Source organism: Cupressus sempervirens, chromosome 8 (genome assembly GCF_028749045.1).
Source record: "Cupressus sempervirens isolate cs-2001-9-10 chromosome 8, ASM2874904v1, whole genome shotgun sequence".
NCBI classification, from domain to species: domain Eukaryota; kingdom Viridiplantae; phylum Streptophyta; class Pinopsida; order Cupressales; family Cupressaceae; genus Cupressus; species Cupressus sempervirens.
In genome coordinates this window covers 151568281-151586606 of record NC_143125.1, presented here as the reverse complement: position 1 = coordinate 151586606, position 18326 = coordinate 151568281, and the positions used below count along the sequence as shown (strand labels likewise).

The 18326-nt window shown below is 32.4% G+C and overlaps 1 protein-coding gene across 1 annotated transcript; it reads right to left on the bottom strand.

Moving 5' to 3' along the window:
• Positions 1–16257: 16257 nt before the first annotated feature.
• LOC149542005 ((S)-canadine synthase CYP719A21-like) lies at positions 16258–17304 on the bottom strand. Its single transcript, XM_089795676.1, has one exon. The coding sequence runs from the start codon at positions 17302–17304 to the stop codon at positions 16258–16260; it is 1047 nt and encodes a 348-aa protein (XP_089651802.1).
• Positions 17305–18326: the final 1022 nt, after the last annotated feature.

Here is an 18326-nt window from a genome sequence, read left to right as displayed (position 1 = left end):
CCTGCAATCAACACAACTCTGTAGATCATCGGCCACTGTCTCATTACCATAACTCCCATGCACCCCTGATGGTGAAAAGCCATCACAAGATGAACAACAAGAAATGGAACCCAAACCAAATTTTCCTACCATCAACTCCTCAACACAAGGATCAATTGCTAACTGGTGTACATACCCTGTTGAAGCATCACTCCAAAACTCCTGCTCTAATTCATGTATTATCAAGCTATCAACTGCAGGACCTATCACCATGTCGTGCCCATCACAACTCTCATCTCGAGGCATCAAACTATTCCATAACTGATGATAAGCACTAGGAACCAAAGTACATCTCTATATCATAATCTCATTAACATGGTCATCAAAGGTAAATTGATGAGTGTACCTCACAGTGTAATGCCGATAGAATGTGCCAATCTCAGTCAGTGGCTCAGACTATAATCCAGATGAAACTAACTGCAATTGATCATTAACCATGTTGGAATTGACTACTATCTCTGAAGATATCACCAAGGGAGTAGTATTACTAGTAGGAACCATGCCAACTGTCGACTCACCAACATCACACATGCTCTTTGATACATCTCTAATCTCTGTGCCATCAGTACTAGAGGCCACCACCATGTCAGGCATACAACAATCTGCTACAAAACCCAACTCAAATGAACCTGACTCTAGTGGGAATGAACCTGATATGCCAATGTTAGTATCAAGGATGGATGCATCCCCATCTCCACTGTCTCTGAAAATCTCGGCCATGGACATCCTCAGATCACCAAACACCATAGCTTGTGACTGTATAGAATCAAGTAAAGACTGTAGCAACTCTAACTCCATGGTCGCCTTAGCCAAATGAAACTGTGACTCCTTGAAAGCCAACTGTGTACTCTCAAGAATCTTAGAAGTCACCTCAAGTTGCTCAGTAAGTTCACTCACCTCATCTTCCTTGGCCAACAATGCATCATATGCTGTACTGCCCCACTCCATAAGATAATCTCTGTCAGCTACCAACTGCATATAATTCTGTCTCAAAATCTGAATAGCCTCCCATAAAGAGTGGATCTCTGTCAAGGAAAGATAACTGCCTTCCTGCTCATCACTAGTAGGAGAACCCCATCCATAAACTGCTAACAACTGACGAGCAGCATCAAAATGCTGGCAAGCGATAGCAATGTCTCGATCACTAACTCTTAACTGATTAGGCACATGATGGCACTGGCTTGACTGTCTCCTACAAACCTCCTCTGATGCACTGTCTAAAGGAGTATCCTCAAAGTCACTAGTCTCTAGAGTATTACAATCCATACCCTATGAATTAAATCTAAAGCTCATATCAACATACGGAGTATCAAAAACATTAGCACTACTGTCCAACTCCTCTATATCTAAGGAAACTAAGTCTTCAAAATTGCCCACTACATCCTCCTGGATGTCATCAATGCTAATATGATCCTGGGACTCATTTGTACACACTGCCAAATATGAAATATCATCAACACATTCCAGCCAGTATGGTCGACTAGATATATGAACAAAGCCCAACATCAGTGTATAAAAACTAATACAAACATCGGATAAGCTCCTAGCACAAGAAAAGACAACACCATGCAATCTGCTAATCAAATCCATGGTAAAACCCAAACAATCACTGCTACCAAAAAGTGTTAATGATTTACAATCAACTGAACCCCAAATGCCAATATAAGAATCTCGAGTCCATATCTGTAAACTAGAATTAGCTGGTAACTCAAGCAAAATCTTGACTTGAGTAATATGACCAATACCAACTAACTCCACATACCTGTCATGATGAGATAATGTAGTGACAATACTGTCTTCACACACCTTCAGCTGGCAGGATAAATCATGTGAAGTACTACTAGCCTCAACCTCATGTGACGAAGCATCTAACTATGCTTGGTACTCTCTCTCAGAAAAGTCATGAATGCTCAATGTCTGCTCATCTACACTAGGTATCTCACCATCATGCACAACAACATCCTCATAATCATCATCCTTGAGGTCAAATCTATCTATCACTCTTTGACTAAAATCATCAAATGTAGTTACCTGATCATGACCTTGAGTAGTCATTCCATGATACCACCAATCATAGGCTGCATCTTCCAAGTGTAGACTTGCAATTTGAACAACATCACTCTCCTTCATGGGGTTAAGTGTGAAGAAGGTCTGTAATTTTTGTAGCCATGCTCTAGCTGAAATTTTATTTGTTCCATCAAAAGCAGGTGCTATAAATTTGCTTATTTTATTTTTGAGCTCTCTTCCACTTATGTCATGCTCCCTTCTGTACTCTTTCTTGGGCATCAAAGTGTTCATCATATCCACATATTCTCTAAAAGGAACTGAACTACGAAAGTCATCATCTAAGCCATTATAAGTAGCTCTTAATGTAATCAAGTTACCTGTAACCTCTTCCATAGGATTAATGGCTGGATTTGGTACTGGTGGCTCATCTGCAGGCAAGAAAATAGTTTTAGTTGATTTAGATGGTGTGGATTTCAGATTTCTTGGCTCCTCTAAAGTGCTCCCTTTCTCATTAATAGATGCAACTCCTTGTAGTTTTTCTGTCAATATTCGCAAAGCCTCTCTAGTTTCTGCCAAACTATCCACTGTTTGCTTCTTAGTATTTTGGATGTCTTGGAAAAATTTCTTTTCCCTCTCATCTGGATCAGCCATACTTTTCCCTTCCTTTGATTTTGTACTTTTACTTTCAACTGGAGGTTTGATCAAAATTTCTTTATTCTTTTCTCGCTGCAAATATCTTTTTTCTCTTTCACTTAGTTGCATGCAACCATAAATTTTGACATGCAGCTGATTAGAAGCAACATGCAACCACCAAATTCACCAAGAACTAACATGCAAATGATTAGAAGTAGAATGCAACCATAAATTTTGACATGCAAGATTTGGGTAGTTATCAAAACTGACATGCAAGATCTGGGTAGTTGTCAAAACTAACATGCAAGATCTGGGTAGTTGTCAAAACTGACATGCAAGATCTGGATAGTTGTCAAAACTGACATGCAAACTTCTACAACCACCAAATTCACCAAGAACTAATATGAAAATGATTAGAAGTAGAATGTAACCATAAATTTTAACATGCAGCTGATTAGAATAAACATGCAACCATAAATTATGACATGCAAAATCTGGGTAGTTGTCAAAACTGACATGCAAGATCTGGGTAGTTGTCAAAACTGACCTGCAACTTCTACAAACCCTCAGGCTGGCAAGATCATGGCTCTGATACCAATGAAATTTACCTTTTCTAATTTTTCATGGTATTTCAAGCCTCAAATCATATCTTTAAAATCAAACAACTAATATCCCAAAGATCCACCAAATTCCTCAAGAAACCCCAAATCGGGTATGCTGAAAATAGTGCTAAAAGCTTCAAAACTTCACAAATTATTAATAAATCTGAAAATGGAAATTTTTACAGATTTTTCAGCAGCATAACAGCCTACAAATTGACATTTCCAGATCCGTATAGCCTTTACACAACAGCTCGAAAATGTAGGACCAAAACTATGCTCATCGGGCTCCCGAAATAGCACAAAATATGCCCGAAAACACCACAAAAACACTAATAATCTATCTCAGAAGTTTAATCACCTCCCAATATATATATTCAGCTCTATTTTAACATTTAAAAGTCTGATATACAACAGCAACCCAAACTGATATGAAATACTCAACTGTAAACACGAAACTCATACAAAAACACACCCGAAAACTCACAAATCTGCACTGTTCAGCACAAAGGCAAACTCTGTCTGAGCATGCACATGGAATGGCTTCAAACTCCCATCCTTAGCCTTCCTGGAAACCTACAAACTCCCATTCTTGGGTCTCCCTGGAAACCTACAAACTCCCGTTCTTGGGTCTCCTTCTCCACAGGTTTGGCAGCCTCTGAAGAATAACAAAGAATGAGCAAAAATCAAGTTCTGGAATGAGCCCAAAATGCCTCCAAACCCCTTAAAAGAGGGCATAACTATAACTCACGTCCAAGAGAGGTTAATGAAACTTATTTTAATAATAATTTTCATTTATTAGTCCAACGGTTTCCAAAGATTAACCCCCTTTTTCCGAAACTTCACTTTCTTGGGCCTGCCTGTCTTAGCAAAGATTTTTTTTTATTATTATTTGAAAAGGGGACATGAAAAAGTCAAAGCAAAAACCCCAACACCAGTAACCACACATTGCATATAGTATATACAAAAGTGAATTTCATAATTCATTAGGTTTTGGAAAACACACAAGTTTGATTTCCACTATAGGTTTCCAAGTTCTCATTTTGATTTTCAAAACACAAAGATTAAACAACAACTAGTTAACAGTTTTCATCTTTTTAAAGTATTATATTTTGACAGGGTTTTCAAAACATAAGAATGTTCGATGTACAAACAAGGTTCTTGTTTTCATTACCAAAGTATAAAAAATACTTTGGTTCTTGAATTATCAAAAGATGTAATAAAACTCCCCTAATAATAGAAATTGTTTTCCATAATTATATCATCAAGTAATATATGAGTTTACTTTAGAATAATCATTTTTCCCAAATTTACAACTTTCAAATCTACTTTACATATACATTTCAATAATACATTAATTAAAATGTCAATTAAATATTATTAAAATTAACCCAATAATCATTAGATTATTAAATATAATAATTACTTATTTATTAATATCATAACTTACATTAAATTATTAATAAAATAATTATTAATCTAATAATAAAATAATAATTAATAATAATAACAATATTTAATATTTAATAATAATGAAATATTTAATTATAAAATTATTTACCAATAATTAACACTTAATAACATATATTAAAATATTTAATAAACTTTATTATAAAATCTTTAAAAAAACAAAACCATTAAAGCATTTTAGGTCCATCAGTCATGTCTAAGAAGGTTGTTACAGCAACCTTCTGCGACCGTAGCAGGTCCTGCCTCAGACCTGTATGTCGCCAACAATAAGAAGAGGACGAGGGTGGGAGGAAAATGGGTGGGCGGGTGGTGGCCCTCACCCACCAACATAATTTATTTTTCTTTTAACTTATTTATTTTTAAATAAACAAAAGGTCCCCCTACAAACAAAAGTCACAATGTAATTTTTTAATATATTTAATAATATAATTACTTGGGAATTATAGATTACTATGTAATTATATTAGTATTATTATTATTATTATTATTATTATTATACATACATACATACATACATACATACATACATACATACATACATACATACATACATATATATATATATATATATATATATATACATATTGATCAATTGTCTAATAGAATCCTGATATAAAAATCTAAACCAACCAGTCAAATTCTATAAAGAAAAATTTGTAATGCCCCGCCAAGGGATCCAAAGAATTTCACTAAGTTTGCCAAACAATTTTTATTTTTTTTAAACATGAAAGTAAAACCATTCATAACATTTACATGATAACAGAAGCATTAGGAACAATTCAAATGAAAGTAACCATAACATACATAACAGTTACATTCTTTAAAGATCCCTTAACGTTGAATCACATCTAATCTTAACTATCCATCTAACATCACATCCTTATGAAATAGCAATGATACATTCAACATGCACAAATTACATTTTCTGATTACTCAATCATCCACTGTACATGTCAAAGGCTTAAAAGAATAAACATCCATGTAAATAAAGTACATCATCATCCAATATTAATCCATGATGCAATTAAAGTAAATGAAACCATAAAAAACACATGATACATCATCATAGAAGATATAAACATCCATCATAAATCATAAAACACATCTAATCTAAATGCATGATTCCTCCCAACCGTAAATAGCATCATTAGACCATCGTGGATCCTAGCCATCCCTCCCTGCATAACATTCCAAAGCACCGAAGAGATCATCGGTATTAACATAGTAGGAATGTCACTCCTAAAACATCCTACTAACATGAAAAGTAAAGCATAAGATATCAGCATCTACCATATACAAATCATCAGTATAAGAAACATACTAGTAAATACATCCATCATAAGGTATATCATCAATCATAATGCTCCAAGATCATAATGAAGATAAATACCAACCAAGAATACTCCAGCCACGGTGTCTCAGACGGATCTCAAATGATAAAAGTGGAAAAACACTACCACCCGATCGCGTGGAACCTAAATGGTCCACTCCCACCGTGCTGAGGAGATAATCTCAAGTCCCAAACAGGCTATCCAAAAACACATAGTATAAATACTCTCTAAGTCTAGGAATCCTAAAAGTTTACTACTCTAGGGTTCCATCACACAAAATCAACATCTAATTCCCAGAGGCACAACAATGACATGTAGGAAACCTACTCTGCAAGTGAGAAAGTGTCATCGCAATTATCACGTACAAGTTACCCTGGCAGTTAGCTAAACTCCACGGGTCCATACTGATCTCATGCGGCCACTAGTATCCTCTCATACTGACGAGGCATACTACAAAATGCAAGGTCGCAACCATGCGTTCTCACTACTCCCATCCTAGCCTATACAAGCACTCAAGGCATGGGCGAGAACCAAAACAATTATCTTTCTAGGTTCATTTAATCCTCATTTAGTGTGTAAATATTATCACTTATTAACCAAACTTACAATGAGTTACCCTGGCAGCCACTTAGGGCCCCAGCCCCCATTGCAAGCCACTTCTCAACACTACAAGTAGATTACCTACCCTAAGCTCATGGAATCATAAAATCACCACAGTCCTGTACAAGCGACTGTAAAGAAAATCCAAAAGATAATCCATAAAAAGAATCATCAAATATCCATGATAAAAGCATCAAATATCCACAATAAGAATCTTCAAATATCCAAGATAAGAATCATCAAATCTCCATGAGCATCTAAAAAGCATCCATAGAAAATCATGACCACAACAGTTCTCTATTGGCAACTGAAGGCATCACTGATAATCATAAGTATCCATTAGTTCTCAATAACCAAAATATATCTCAAGATAAATGGTTCTCAACAAGCAACCAAGAATATCTCATGATCATACCGATCGAAGACTCCAAAATGGTTGAGTCAAAACATGTCACAACATGACATCATCAAGAAATAAATTCACATTTCAGTCCCATCATGGTGACTAGAAAGTAATCTAAGGATAACTGATCGATGACTCAAAAATGATTAGCTCAAGTATCTCATACACATACATCTCAACTTCACACATGAAGACTGATGAACAAATACAAACAGTAAATACAAACATTTCATAGAGCATACGATCACATTACCATGGTTGGGTTTAGAAAGATCGAGACCAAATAAGATCAACATGCCAACACATCTCATAACCCCCGAGCCTCTGGTAACAACCTAGGACTAGTCAACACTAGTTAACCCAAAACCCAAAACAAGAAGCATATAGAATACACAATGCAAACACATGTTTTGGTTTACTAAATTCACATAGTTGAATAAAGTGTCGAGGTTTCAGTTTCCATTTCCAAGTATACTTCAAGTGTCTTAAGTTTCATCATTTGACCTACAAGTCAACCCATCTGTTCCCCGATAGCATTATCCTTTCATTATTAAGAATTACATTCTAAGAATAACTTAAGGATAAATATTTACTCAACTGATCATCATTGACCTTTAATTAAAGTGTTCTCTATATTTAACCATGATCCATATTCTAATTAATTAACTCTCCTTTAATGTTACTTCAACTTTCGAGATAATCAAATGATCATTATTCATTTATAAAAGAACCAATTATCAATCTTCGAATAAGAAGATGATCAATTAAATCAATCAATTATCATAGGCACACAATCCATGACTTTAACATTCTAATAGTTTTCAATTAGAAACTTAATTAAGTATTATTAAAGTTTGAGTCTTTTAATTTAATCGTTATCATCGTCAACAACAATATAATATCTAAAGTCATTATTCAAGTCATAAGACTTATCAACTTCAATATAGATAATTTACAATCTCATTAAAAGAATTATATCAAATAAATCTCTATTACATAACTTAATTATTAATTAAATCTAATTAAATCTAATTAATTAATTTAATTAATAATTACATAATCATAGCAACGTTCCAATTAATAACTAACTAAAATTTTGTAAGATAAAAGTCAACTATAATCCAATACTCAAATGATCCTATTAATAATTCAATAATAATAACTTGTTAATATCTATTAACAAGCTATATCGAAAATCTTAATAATAATTCTGTAATAACCACATTCGTCATTCTTATATGAATACTGATGTTTCCTTAATTAATCTGTATTATCCATAATCATTTAGATCATTACTCTATTATTTATTAATAATTTGCTAGACCCGACAAACATTAATAAATAATAAACTCAACAAGACTATAAATAATCGATCTAGAGAATCCCTCCATAAACTTTATTAGTTAATACTTTACTGACTCTTATCACCATTAAGGTGTATCGATAAGTTATCTAATAATACATAACGTATTAATAATAACCTAATAATTCAATCTTATTCTAATATCATTTAGAGTCTCTAAATTAAATCAACAAAATATAAATTATCATCAATTAAAAGTCAACCATTAGACTCCATTTTCTAATTGATCTAATAATATTTTGTCTATATAAACGTTGTTTGAAAAGATCCCTATCACAAACCAATAAGACTTATTGTAGATTTTAACATGAATAATCTCCAAATTCTTAACATTATCATCTTCATTTAACAACTCTAAATTATTTAATATATACTAAATAGTATTTAATATACATTAAATAAATACCGAGAGATAACCATTCTCTGAATTCTATATCTCCATTATTTCATTTTAAAACTTCTTATTAATCTTAATTAGACTAATTCTAATTAATTTAAAACCATATTATTTACTAATTTCTACAAATTTAATCAACATATTATATAATAATACATAATTATTATTATTATCAATTTATATAATAATTACTATTATATACTATTAATATATAATACTTAATAAATTGGTACTCGTAGTACCGTACTCTATGACTGTCATCGCTACTAACAAAAATATCATCAAAATTTAAAAAAACACATATAATGCTTATGCCCCCTTTTAAGGGAAGCCGTGCGGATAGGCTGTGGCCACATTCGGCCCTGCGATCGCAGTCACAGGTACGACTGCACCAGTATTCCCGCCGCTCATATAAATAAAGGGGGGTGAGGAAGGTTAAAACCCCCGCCCTCCCAAAATATCATGTATGTATATTATGTTAAAAACGCAAAACATTTTTTCAAATACGTTTTCATGCGATTCGGTTTACAATAAAGTTTCGACTACGATTTAAGTATTTGATTTGTCAATATATATATATATATATATATATATATATGTGTGTGTGTGTGTATATGTATATATATATATATATATATATATATGTATATATATATATATATATATATATATATATATGTATATATGTATGTATATATATATATATGTATATATGTATGTATATATATATTTGGATGTGTATATATGTCTATATATATATGTGTATATATATACATGTAGAGTTTTATGCTACAGTATTAACATATATATGTGTATATATATATATATAAATGTATATATGTGTGTGTGTGTGTGTGTGTGTGTGTTTTCAGATTTGAAAAGATAAATAAATATGTATATTTTAAAACAGTTCAAATAACGTTTTTATTAAACGTTTTACCATATGCATTATCCAATTTTATACAAAGAGTTTCCACACACACACACACACGTGTGTGTGTGTGTGTGTGTGTGTGTGTGTATTCATAAATGTGTGTGTCTATATATATATATATATATATATATATATATACATGAATGTGTGCAGATTTGTAAAATATATCTATATAGAAAGGGCTTTTCCATACAAGAATTTTTTTCCCTTTAAATAATTGTTTTTCTAAACATATCCATTAATCCATCCAATAGGTTTAACTATAAATTTAAAATCATCTTTTTCAATTTGATTCAAATTCGAACCCAAACCCGTTTAGATCTAATTTCTTCTTTAATTGGATCTAGGGTTTTTCTATTGTTTTCTCCTCAAACAAATAGGATATCTAGATTCCAATTTTCAAATTATAGATTCAATCACAGAGAGTATTCAGACACATTTAAAAAACATGATGAAGACAGGAAGAGAAATAGTGCAAAGAGAATATGTGAATATCACGAGTGCACCTAGACACTGATGCTAATCCGCCATGCCTCAGAAGTCCATAGAAAATCCCTTCCTTCTCTATCATTGCAATTTCTCCAAGATCCAAGCCAATCGAATCCTCCAAGTGACTAGAAGTGCTAGAAGAAGCATATAAGCAAGTAGAAAATATATAAGCATATGAATCTTCTCCAATGCATGTAAGCTTTGAAGCTTCCATTTAAGCTTGTAGCTTGTAGCTTCCATTAAGCTTGTAGCTTCCATTCAACTTCCCCAAAACACACTAGGAGAGCCTCTATTTAAAGGCCTCTAAGATGCATTTATAGTGTCTCTAGAAACAACTAGAAGATAAGCATGACAACCAATCATGAGTCTTCTCCAACCTTCTAGATGAGTCTTAAGGTTGTAGATACCATGTGCTCAAATAAAAATGCTAACTCCTAAGTGTAGACAACTAGTGCATTCTTAGATTGCAAACCCCTGTGTTGTCTACATGACAACTCTCGAGAATTTGCAAACTCCTATGTGAGAAAACATTAAAATAATGCACATTAATTAATATAATATTTACTTTACTCTTTTCAATTTTATTTATTTATTTATTAAATCTCATGCACTAACTTTAATAATTCCACTTATCAATCTTAATATATTTATATTTTAATCACATGAGATCTAGAATCTTTTAATAATTTTAATATATTTTCTACTTTTAAATTTTATTTTCCAAAACCTAATTGCTAAAATATTTATTAGCTTTAATAATAATATTATTTAGTCATTTATTTAAAAATGAACTCTAAATATATTATTATTAAAATAAATATTGTCACATTCCAAATTTTAAACTTTTAACTTTTATTTTCAAATTTAATTATTTTATTTAATTAATTTCTCAATTAATTAAATAAAATAAATATTAAAATTCCATATTAATTCTCCGTTAAATTAAACCATTAATTAAATCTTTTAATTAGGCTTAATTAATAAAAAATACATCAAAGACTCTCAAGGTAAAAATATGAAAACCCATCATAGCCAAAATACATACAAAATCAAACCAAGGGCTTAAATCATGAATTATGTCATCTGACATATTCGAAGGGTACTCAACTCAGATACTTGTCCTACTTTTCCAATTAGGACAAATGGCTTAAAGGGTTGGGATTTGGACTTGAGAATTTATCTCCCCTCTCTTATCATTGAGATAATGTGATAGGGTACACTCATCCTGGCAATTCAGGGAAGTCGATATTGAGTACTTGCAACCTGCATAAAAATCATGCATGTACAAACACAATATATACTAAACTAAACAGGCAATGGCAGGAAGTGGTACATCGTGTAGATCTCGACTAGTAGGTGACTACGACTCCCTTCCTTAACCACATCAGACACGCCATACAAAAGCAAACACGCAAAGCAAACACACACACCATACACATGCAAGTATGGGGTAAGTATCCATAAGAAAACACATATGATAATAAATCATCTTACTAATCATCATTAATAACTGCAAACACTGAAAATAATCATCATGCATACATGAAATGCAAAATCTAAGTAATCTCATCACATAATAAACTGAATCCATAACACAATATCTTATAGTCTCAAAACAATGCTGCTAACCATCAACATAAAACTAGCACTAAAAGAGTTCAGCAATGATAACAAAATGCGAACTAGGGGCAGGCACTACAAAATTTGTTTTTATTTTAAACCCAAATCCCTATTTTCACCAATCAGATTACGAATTTATAACATCTACCAAACAAGGGTTTTCAATTCTTATACAGATATATATCAATCGAAGAATGATAGTTTACATACAAGGTTTTTAAATTAAATTGTAGGCAACACAAAACAAAAATCAATTTCCTTTCACACAAGGTTTTCAAAACTAAAATCCATTCACATATATTTTGAAGAAATGAAGAGCAATAATTTCAATACAAGGGTTTCAAATATTCAAAGCAGATACTAATATTTCTCAATCAAAGAACAATAAACTCGCATACAAGGGTTTCAACCTAATTCAAATTTTGAAATCAAATTCATCCAAACATAAAGAAGAAAGAACAATCAAAAAACAAAAACTATTACGAGAAAACCCATGAGATCCTACATGGATCTGATGCTAAATGACAATCACATGGAACACACAAATAATCTCCTTCTTTTTTCTGAAACACCTCTTCTCTGAGATTGGTCCTCCAAAACTCAGTTATTGAAAAATGAGCTCTAGATCTCTAATAAAGAGTTCTCCCCTAAATTTAGGGCTTTGATTGTGTAATCACGTGAGAGATCTCTCTAATCAACTTCTTTTAATCTCAAACACACTTTTTGGTAATTTAAAATATCTTTATTAAATTAATTTTCCTTCTCCCTTTATTTAATTTATTATATTTTAATTTCATGCATAAGCTTTATGCAATTTAATTAAAATAAACTTTATTTAAAAATTATTGTTTACTCTCTCTAGTTAATTACTAGACTTTTTAATAATATATTTATTAATTCAAGTAATAATATTACCTAGAGTTTACTATTAAAAATAAAACTCCTAAATAATAATTATTATTAAATTAAATAAATATAAATATGCCTAAATTAGGACTTTAATTAATTCTTTAAATTTAATTCTTTTATTTATAATTAAATATTGATTTTTCTTTATAAAATTTACATTAAATCAAATCATTAAATTATCTTTTAATTTGATTTTATTATAACATAAAATCACAACAAACACACAAAACCAAATATGACAACTCAACTAAAAGACAAAGCATAGAGTCGGACTACAAGGTCAAAATCACAAATTCACATCACTTGACAAATTCAAAAAGGTGAAACTAACTCAGATACTTGTCCTACTTTCTAGGACAATTGGCTTAGGTTAGGATTTGGACTAAAGAGTTATCTCTTCACTTATACCATTGAACTACTATGATAGGGTACGCTCATCCTAGCAATTCAAGGAAGTCGATACCCAGCACCTACAATTTGCATAAAATCCATGCATGTATGAACACATATATTATACACTAAATAGGTAATGGCAAGAAGTCGTACATCATGTAGATCTCGACTAGCAGGTGACTACAGCTCCCTCCCTCAACCACATTAGGAATGTTAATCATAAAGAAAAATAGACACGTACACCATACACATGTAAGTATGGGGTAAGTAACCATAAAAACTGCATACAATTAATCCATCTATCTAATCATCATGATATAACTGAAATCACTGAATGAACATACATCTATCATTATCAAAATAATCGTGAAATAACTAAGTAACTCATCACATATATAAACCAGGAGTATGAAATACATTTAATCTAATTTGGTAACCAAGTACCAATAATCATAAACATAAATAAAAAATAGGCCTAAAAGAATCTGACAATACAACAAGAAAAGTCAAGTAGGGGTAGGCATTATAGACAACCTTCATGGAGATGGAGGCCATGTTTCCTCCTTCTTAGTGGGTGAGAGGGGAAGTTGCAATAAGGAAAACTAGAGTCACTTGTAGAGTGGGAGTAAGAAAGAAATGGAATGGAAGAATATAATTAACAAGAGTCATTGTTTGCTCCATAAGTTTAAGGTTCTTCTATGAGACCTCACCTACATAAGACATGTGTTATTTATTAGGGATCAAGGTGATGGGAGTATCTATTTTATAGATCTCTCAACTTTTCTCCCAAAGAAAAACTTTGTGAGTCACCAAATACTACTAGGAGGGCATTAATTGGAGAAAGAAATATGTCACCAACTAATCATAGTCATATTCCATATCCTAACAATCTACGTGGATATAGGTTATAGGAATAGATTGATATTATATATTCAATTAATAGAAAAAAAGGGGATTGATAAAAAAATCAAGGCCTTTGTTGGACCAATTGGTTGTATATTATGTATGAACATAATTTTGAATCATTTCCGATATCCATCAGCAAGGATCATATTTATATCTTGTTTGAACAATGTTTTGGATTAATTAAAAAATTTCTCTCATCACTGGAATTTGATATTATGTCAAAATGTATGGTTTTTGTAACCAAAGTTATGAACAAACTTTCATTAATCATTTTATTAGGTTTACACAATAATGTGTTGCATTTGAAATTTTACAGGTATGATTTTCAATTGTCCTTATTTCTAAACATGCTATGTATAGAATATTCTCAATTCTGAGACCTTATAACCAACCATATGTTAATATTGGATATTTATTGAAAGTAATAACAACATATTTGATCAACTATCAAAAAAATTAATTCATAATATAATTGTTACAACAATATACACTAAAATGATACCTAAATTAAATAAGCATCTAGAATAACATCAATCACTACAAAATTTAGATTACTAGAATATTAAACATATTTTAGCAAAGACATATAGATATCGCTAATGGTATCAAAAGTATTAATCCAAAATTATTAAATTAAATAATAAAATAGTGAATTATGAAAGAATAATTTATTTTTCTTAATACAACTTATATATTTATAGGTTATAAGGATAGTAGTACAAGAATTGAAAATATACAACTAGAACTCTACAAAAAGATTATGATTGCACTTTTAATTTAATCAATAAATAGAATTAAGATTATAATATTATTCTTTATATATTTTTGTTTTAAATCTCTATAATTAAGACTAACTTGCCCTACTTCAATTTAAAGAAAGAAGTCATGGAAAAGAGCCACAATCTAAAATATTATTTATTGTTAGGTGCTCATATTATTTTCTAAAATTAAAAAGAAAGGCAAGTTAAATTCTCTTTCTATATTTTTATTGAAGCGGTCCATTTTATTTTTTATTATTAAATTAATTTTTTTCATTTTATATTTGGTTAGCACCACGTGTAGGCAATCGTTGAAATGCTACCATAGTCAAGAAAACAACACTATCTCAATGTTTAAAAACTTCCACTACAATTTTGGTCAATGTTATAATTGTAGAAAGTAATCTCTCATGACAATTATGAAACACATGGCACTAATTGGATGTAGGTGATGCTCATAGAGGTGACATATCAGGACTTCTCAGGAGGTCACCCATCCCAGTACTACTCTAGCATGAGCGCACTTAACTACGAAGTTTCGTCCATGGTTAAACTCCCTCTACTTGCAACCCCATTTGTAAAACCTTCACCAAGTGTTGTTCCTTATGAATAATATATCTTCAAATCTAACTATTTTTAGAAGACTATATATTTTGTCAAACATATCTTTACAATTTGTGAATAAGCAAAATATATACCATATTGTAACTCAAATAAATTTGACTAATGTATTTTCTCATTTAGAATATGATCTCAATATTTATAAAATCAAACATAAAAGTAGTAATTTCATATATATTATTTAATAATAAAATTGTATCTATCAAATATTAAAGTTACACAATTATTATTTTCTAAAGAACTATTTTTTTTTTAAAATATAATAGATAATAATATAGTGTTAATTAAATTATTTTTTTGGTACTAAAATAACAAATATATTGAATAGATTAAAGTATTATAAAAAGAATCATTTATTTTCATTATCATAGGCATGCCACTAGAAAGCTAAACTTAAATATAAAGTAGACCATGCCTTCACAAGAACCACCTTTATATAAAACATGCCACTCTAATAGCAAGAATACTAATATATGCTTAGAGTAAGAATACTAATATATGCTTTCTTATTTTATAAGAGAAAGTGTGGAAAGATAGGGGGAAGTGTAAAGATAAGTTCTAATATGTGTCTAAATAACTTATGTGTAATTTGTAATTGAGTACTATCTTATTATATACATCATCTATTCAAGTTTGATTACTAGACTAAAAATATGAAATAGTCAAAGTTGGCTTACTTATATAAACATATCATTGTGGGTGTACTAGTCAAACACTCTATGTTGTGCCTTATTGAATATATGACAGATGGCATAAACATCACACACTAAGACTAAATTCCTAGACTAACCTAAACGAGGCGTAATTCGAGCTTCCAAGTGATACTTCATGGACATGAGCACAGTTGGAATATCCCGAGTGAGATCCGGAAGAACACCTTCTTTAGCAGAATTCCACTTGAATGTCTTCAGTAGATTGGCGAAAGTAATGGGAACATGCACGCTTGCCACATCCATTCCCGCACACACCCTCCTTCCTGCTCCAAATGGAAGATACGCCATCCTCACATTATTCTTCTCCATCTCATTCTTCTCCATGAATCTCTCCGGCCTGAACTCATCGGGATCCTTCCACACCTCTGGATCATTTGACACGCTGTGTAGATTGAACAGCACTGCTGATTTTGCAGGAATGGTGACGCCCATCACCTTACACTCCTCCTCTGTCTGGTGAATCATCCCAAGAGGTGCAATGGATTCTTTTCTCAGCGTCTCCTTCACCACACTCTGTATGTATGGCAACTTCTTCAAATCATCTAAACTGAAAAACCCACTTTTACCTTCCCTCAGAATCTCTTCATAGGCCTTCTCTTGGATATGAGGATTTGTTATGAGGTAAGCGAGAGCCCATTCTAAGGCAGTAGAAGTGCTGTCTACAGCAAGAAGGAAGAGTTCATACAAGTTGAATGCTATTTCTTCATCTGACAATTTTGAAGAATCCTTTGGCTCCCCGATTTCTAATTCCTCCTCTTCACCAACGGAAAACAAACAGTTCAAGAAACAGCGAGGAGCAGTTCGCCTCAAGAAGTCTCTGTAACTGCGAGAGAATCTTATGAAGGGTAACATGAGACTAAGAACATCATCTCTGAGAGACTTCCAACTCCTCTCAGTCCTCATCGACCAAGGAACAAAGAAACGAGCAGCAGGAAATTGATCAAGAAGCATGTGTCCTCTTTTACTCAAGAAAATATCTTGCGCAACATATTCTTCAAGTTGGGACAAGAAAACATCGTCTTCAAAGTCAGGTCCAAAGCACAAGGGGGCAATAAAGTTCATTGCCATCATCTTCAATGCATAAAATGGCTTCACCGCACCATTATTATTCTCTCTCATCTCATTTCCTAGCTTGGTGATGAGTTTCTTGAGACTGGCCTTGTGAGAGGAGCATTGAAGGGAGAGATGGGAAGGGCTGAGAACTTTGTTGTGGAGGAGTCTTCTAAGCCTCGTCCAGTGGTGGTTGTAGGGAGAACTAATCATGGTCCTAAAAGAGGCACTTGTAAACTGCCTTGAATAGAGAGGGGGCCGTCCGGAGAAGTTGGAGGCCTGGTTAACTAGGGCCTCCCATATTGGGGTCTGACCAGTGAGGATTACAATGGGTGAGGGACCCATCCAGATTGTCATGACGGGGCCATATGTTTTGGCCATGGATGTCAATGCAGAAAGGAGATTTCCACCCTTGTTGAGCTGGTGTAAGTTGCCTAACAATGGTAGTTTTGGTGGAGACGGAGGCCATGATTCTCCTTTTTGCTTTGTGGGTATAGAGATCAGTGAAAGAAGAAGAGCAAGGATTGAAACTAGGATTAGGACACTAAGAGTCATTTGGAGAGTGGGAGTAGTGCGAAGGAAATGGAACTGGGGAAGATAACAAAGAATATCTTGCATTGTCTCCATGAGTAAGTGCTTGCAGAGCTGCCGGGCTTGTTAGGAAGATTGGGCATATAAATATAGAGTTTGGTAGCAAGTTACGTACGTTAGTTTTCTTTTAAAAACAAGAACGAGCACTCCCTGGTCAGCACAACGTGTTTCTCCTTGGGTTGGGCAACTTTTCGGTGGGGGAGGATGACGACATCGAATTGATTCTCTTTGAAGTAGAGAATATCACATGTAAACACTTAGGGAACCATATGAGAAGGGATTTATTAGAGAATTTAATAATTGTGATAGTTTTGTCATAGATATCTTTAATTTTTTTTTAATAGCTATTACAAACATGTTAATAGTTGATTATTTTTAGTCTTTTTATTTTATTTTTTATTGATGATTGACTAACTTGTGCATCATTAGGGAGGATGACCTAGTAGCTGCCCAGGCTCACTTTCGCCCATGCTAACTTTCGCTCACCTACAACTCCTAAT

Bases quoted from the DNA above. Each gene is read 5' to 3' on its own strand.
- LOC149542005 (XM_089795676.1), bottom strand. From the start codon at position 17,304: ATGAGAGAGAATAATAATGGTGCGGTGAAGCCATTTTATGCATTGAAG.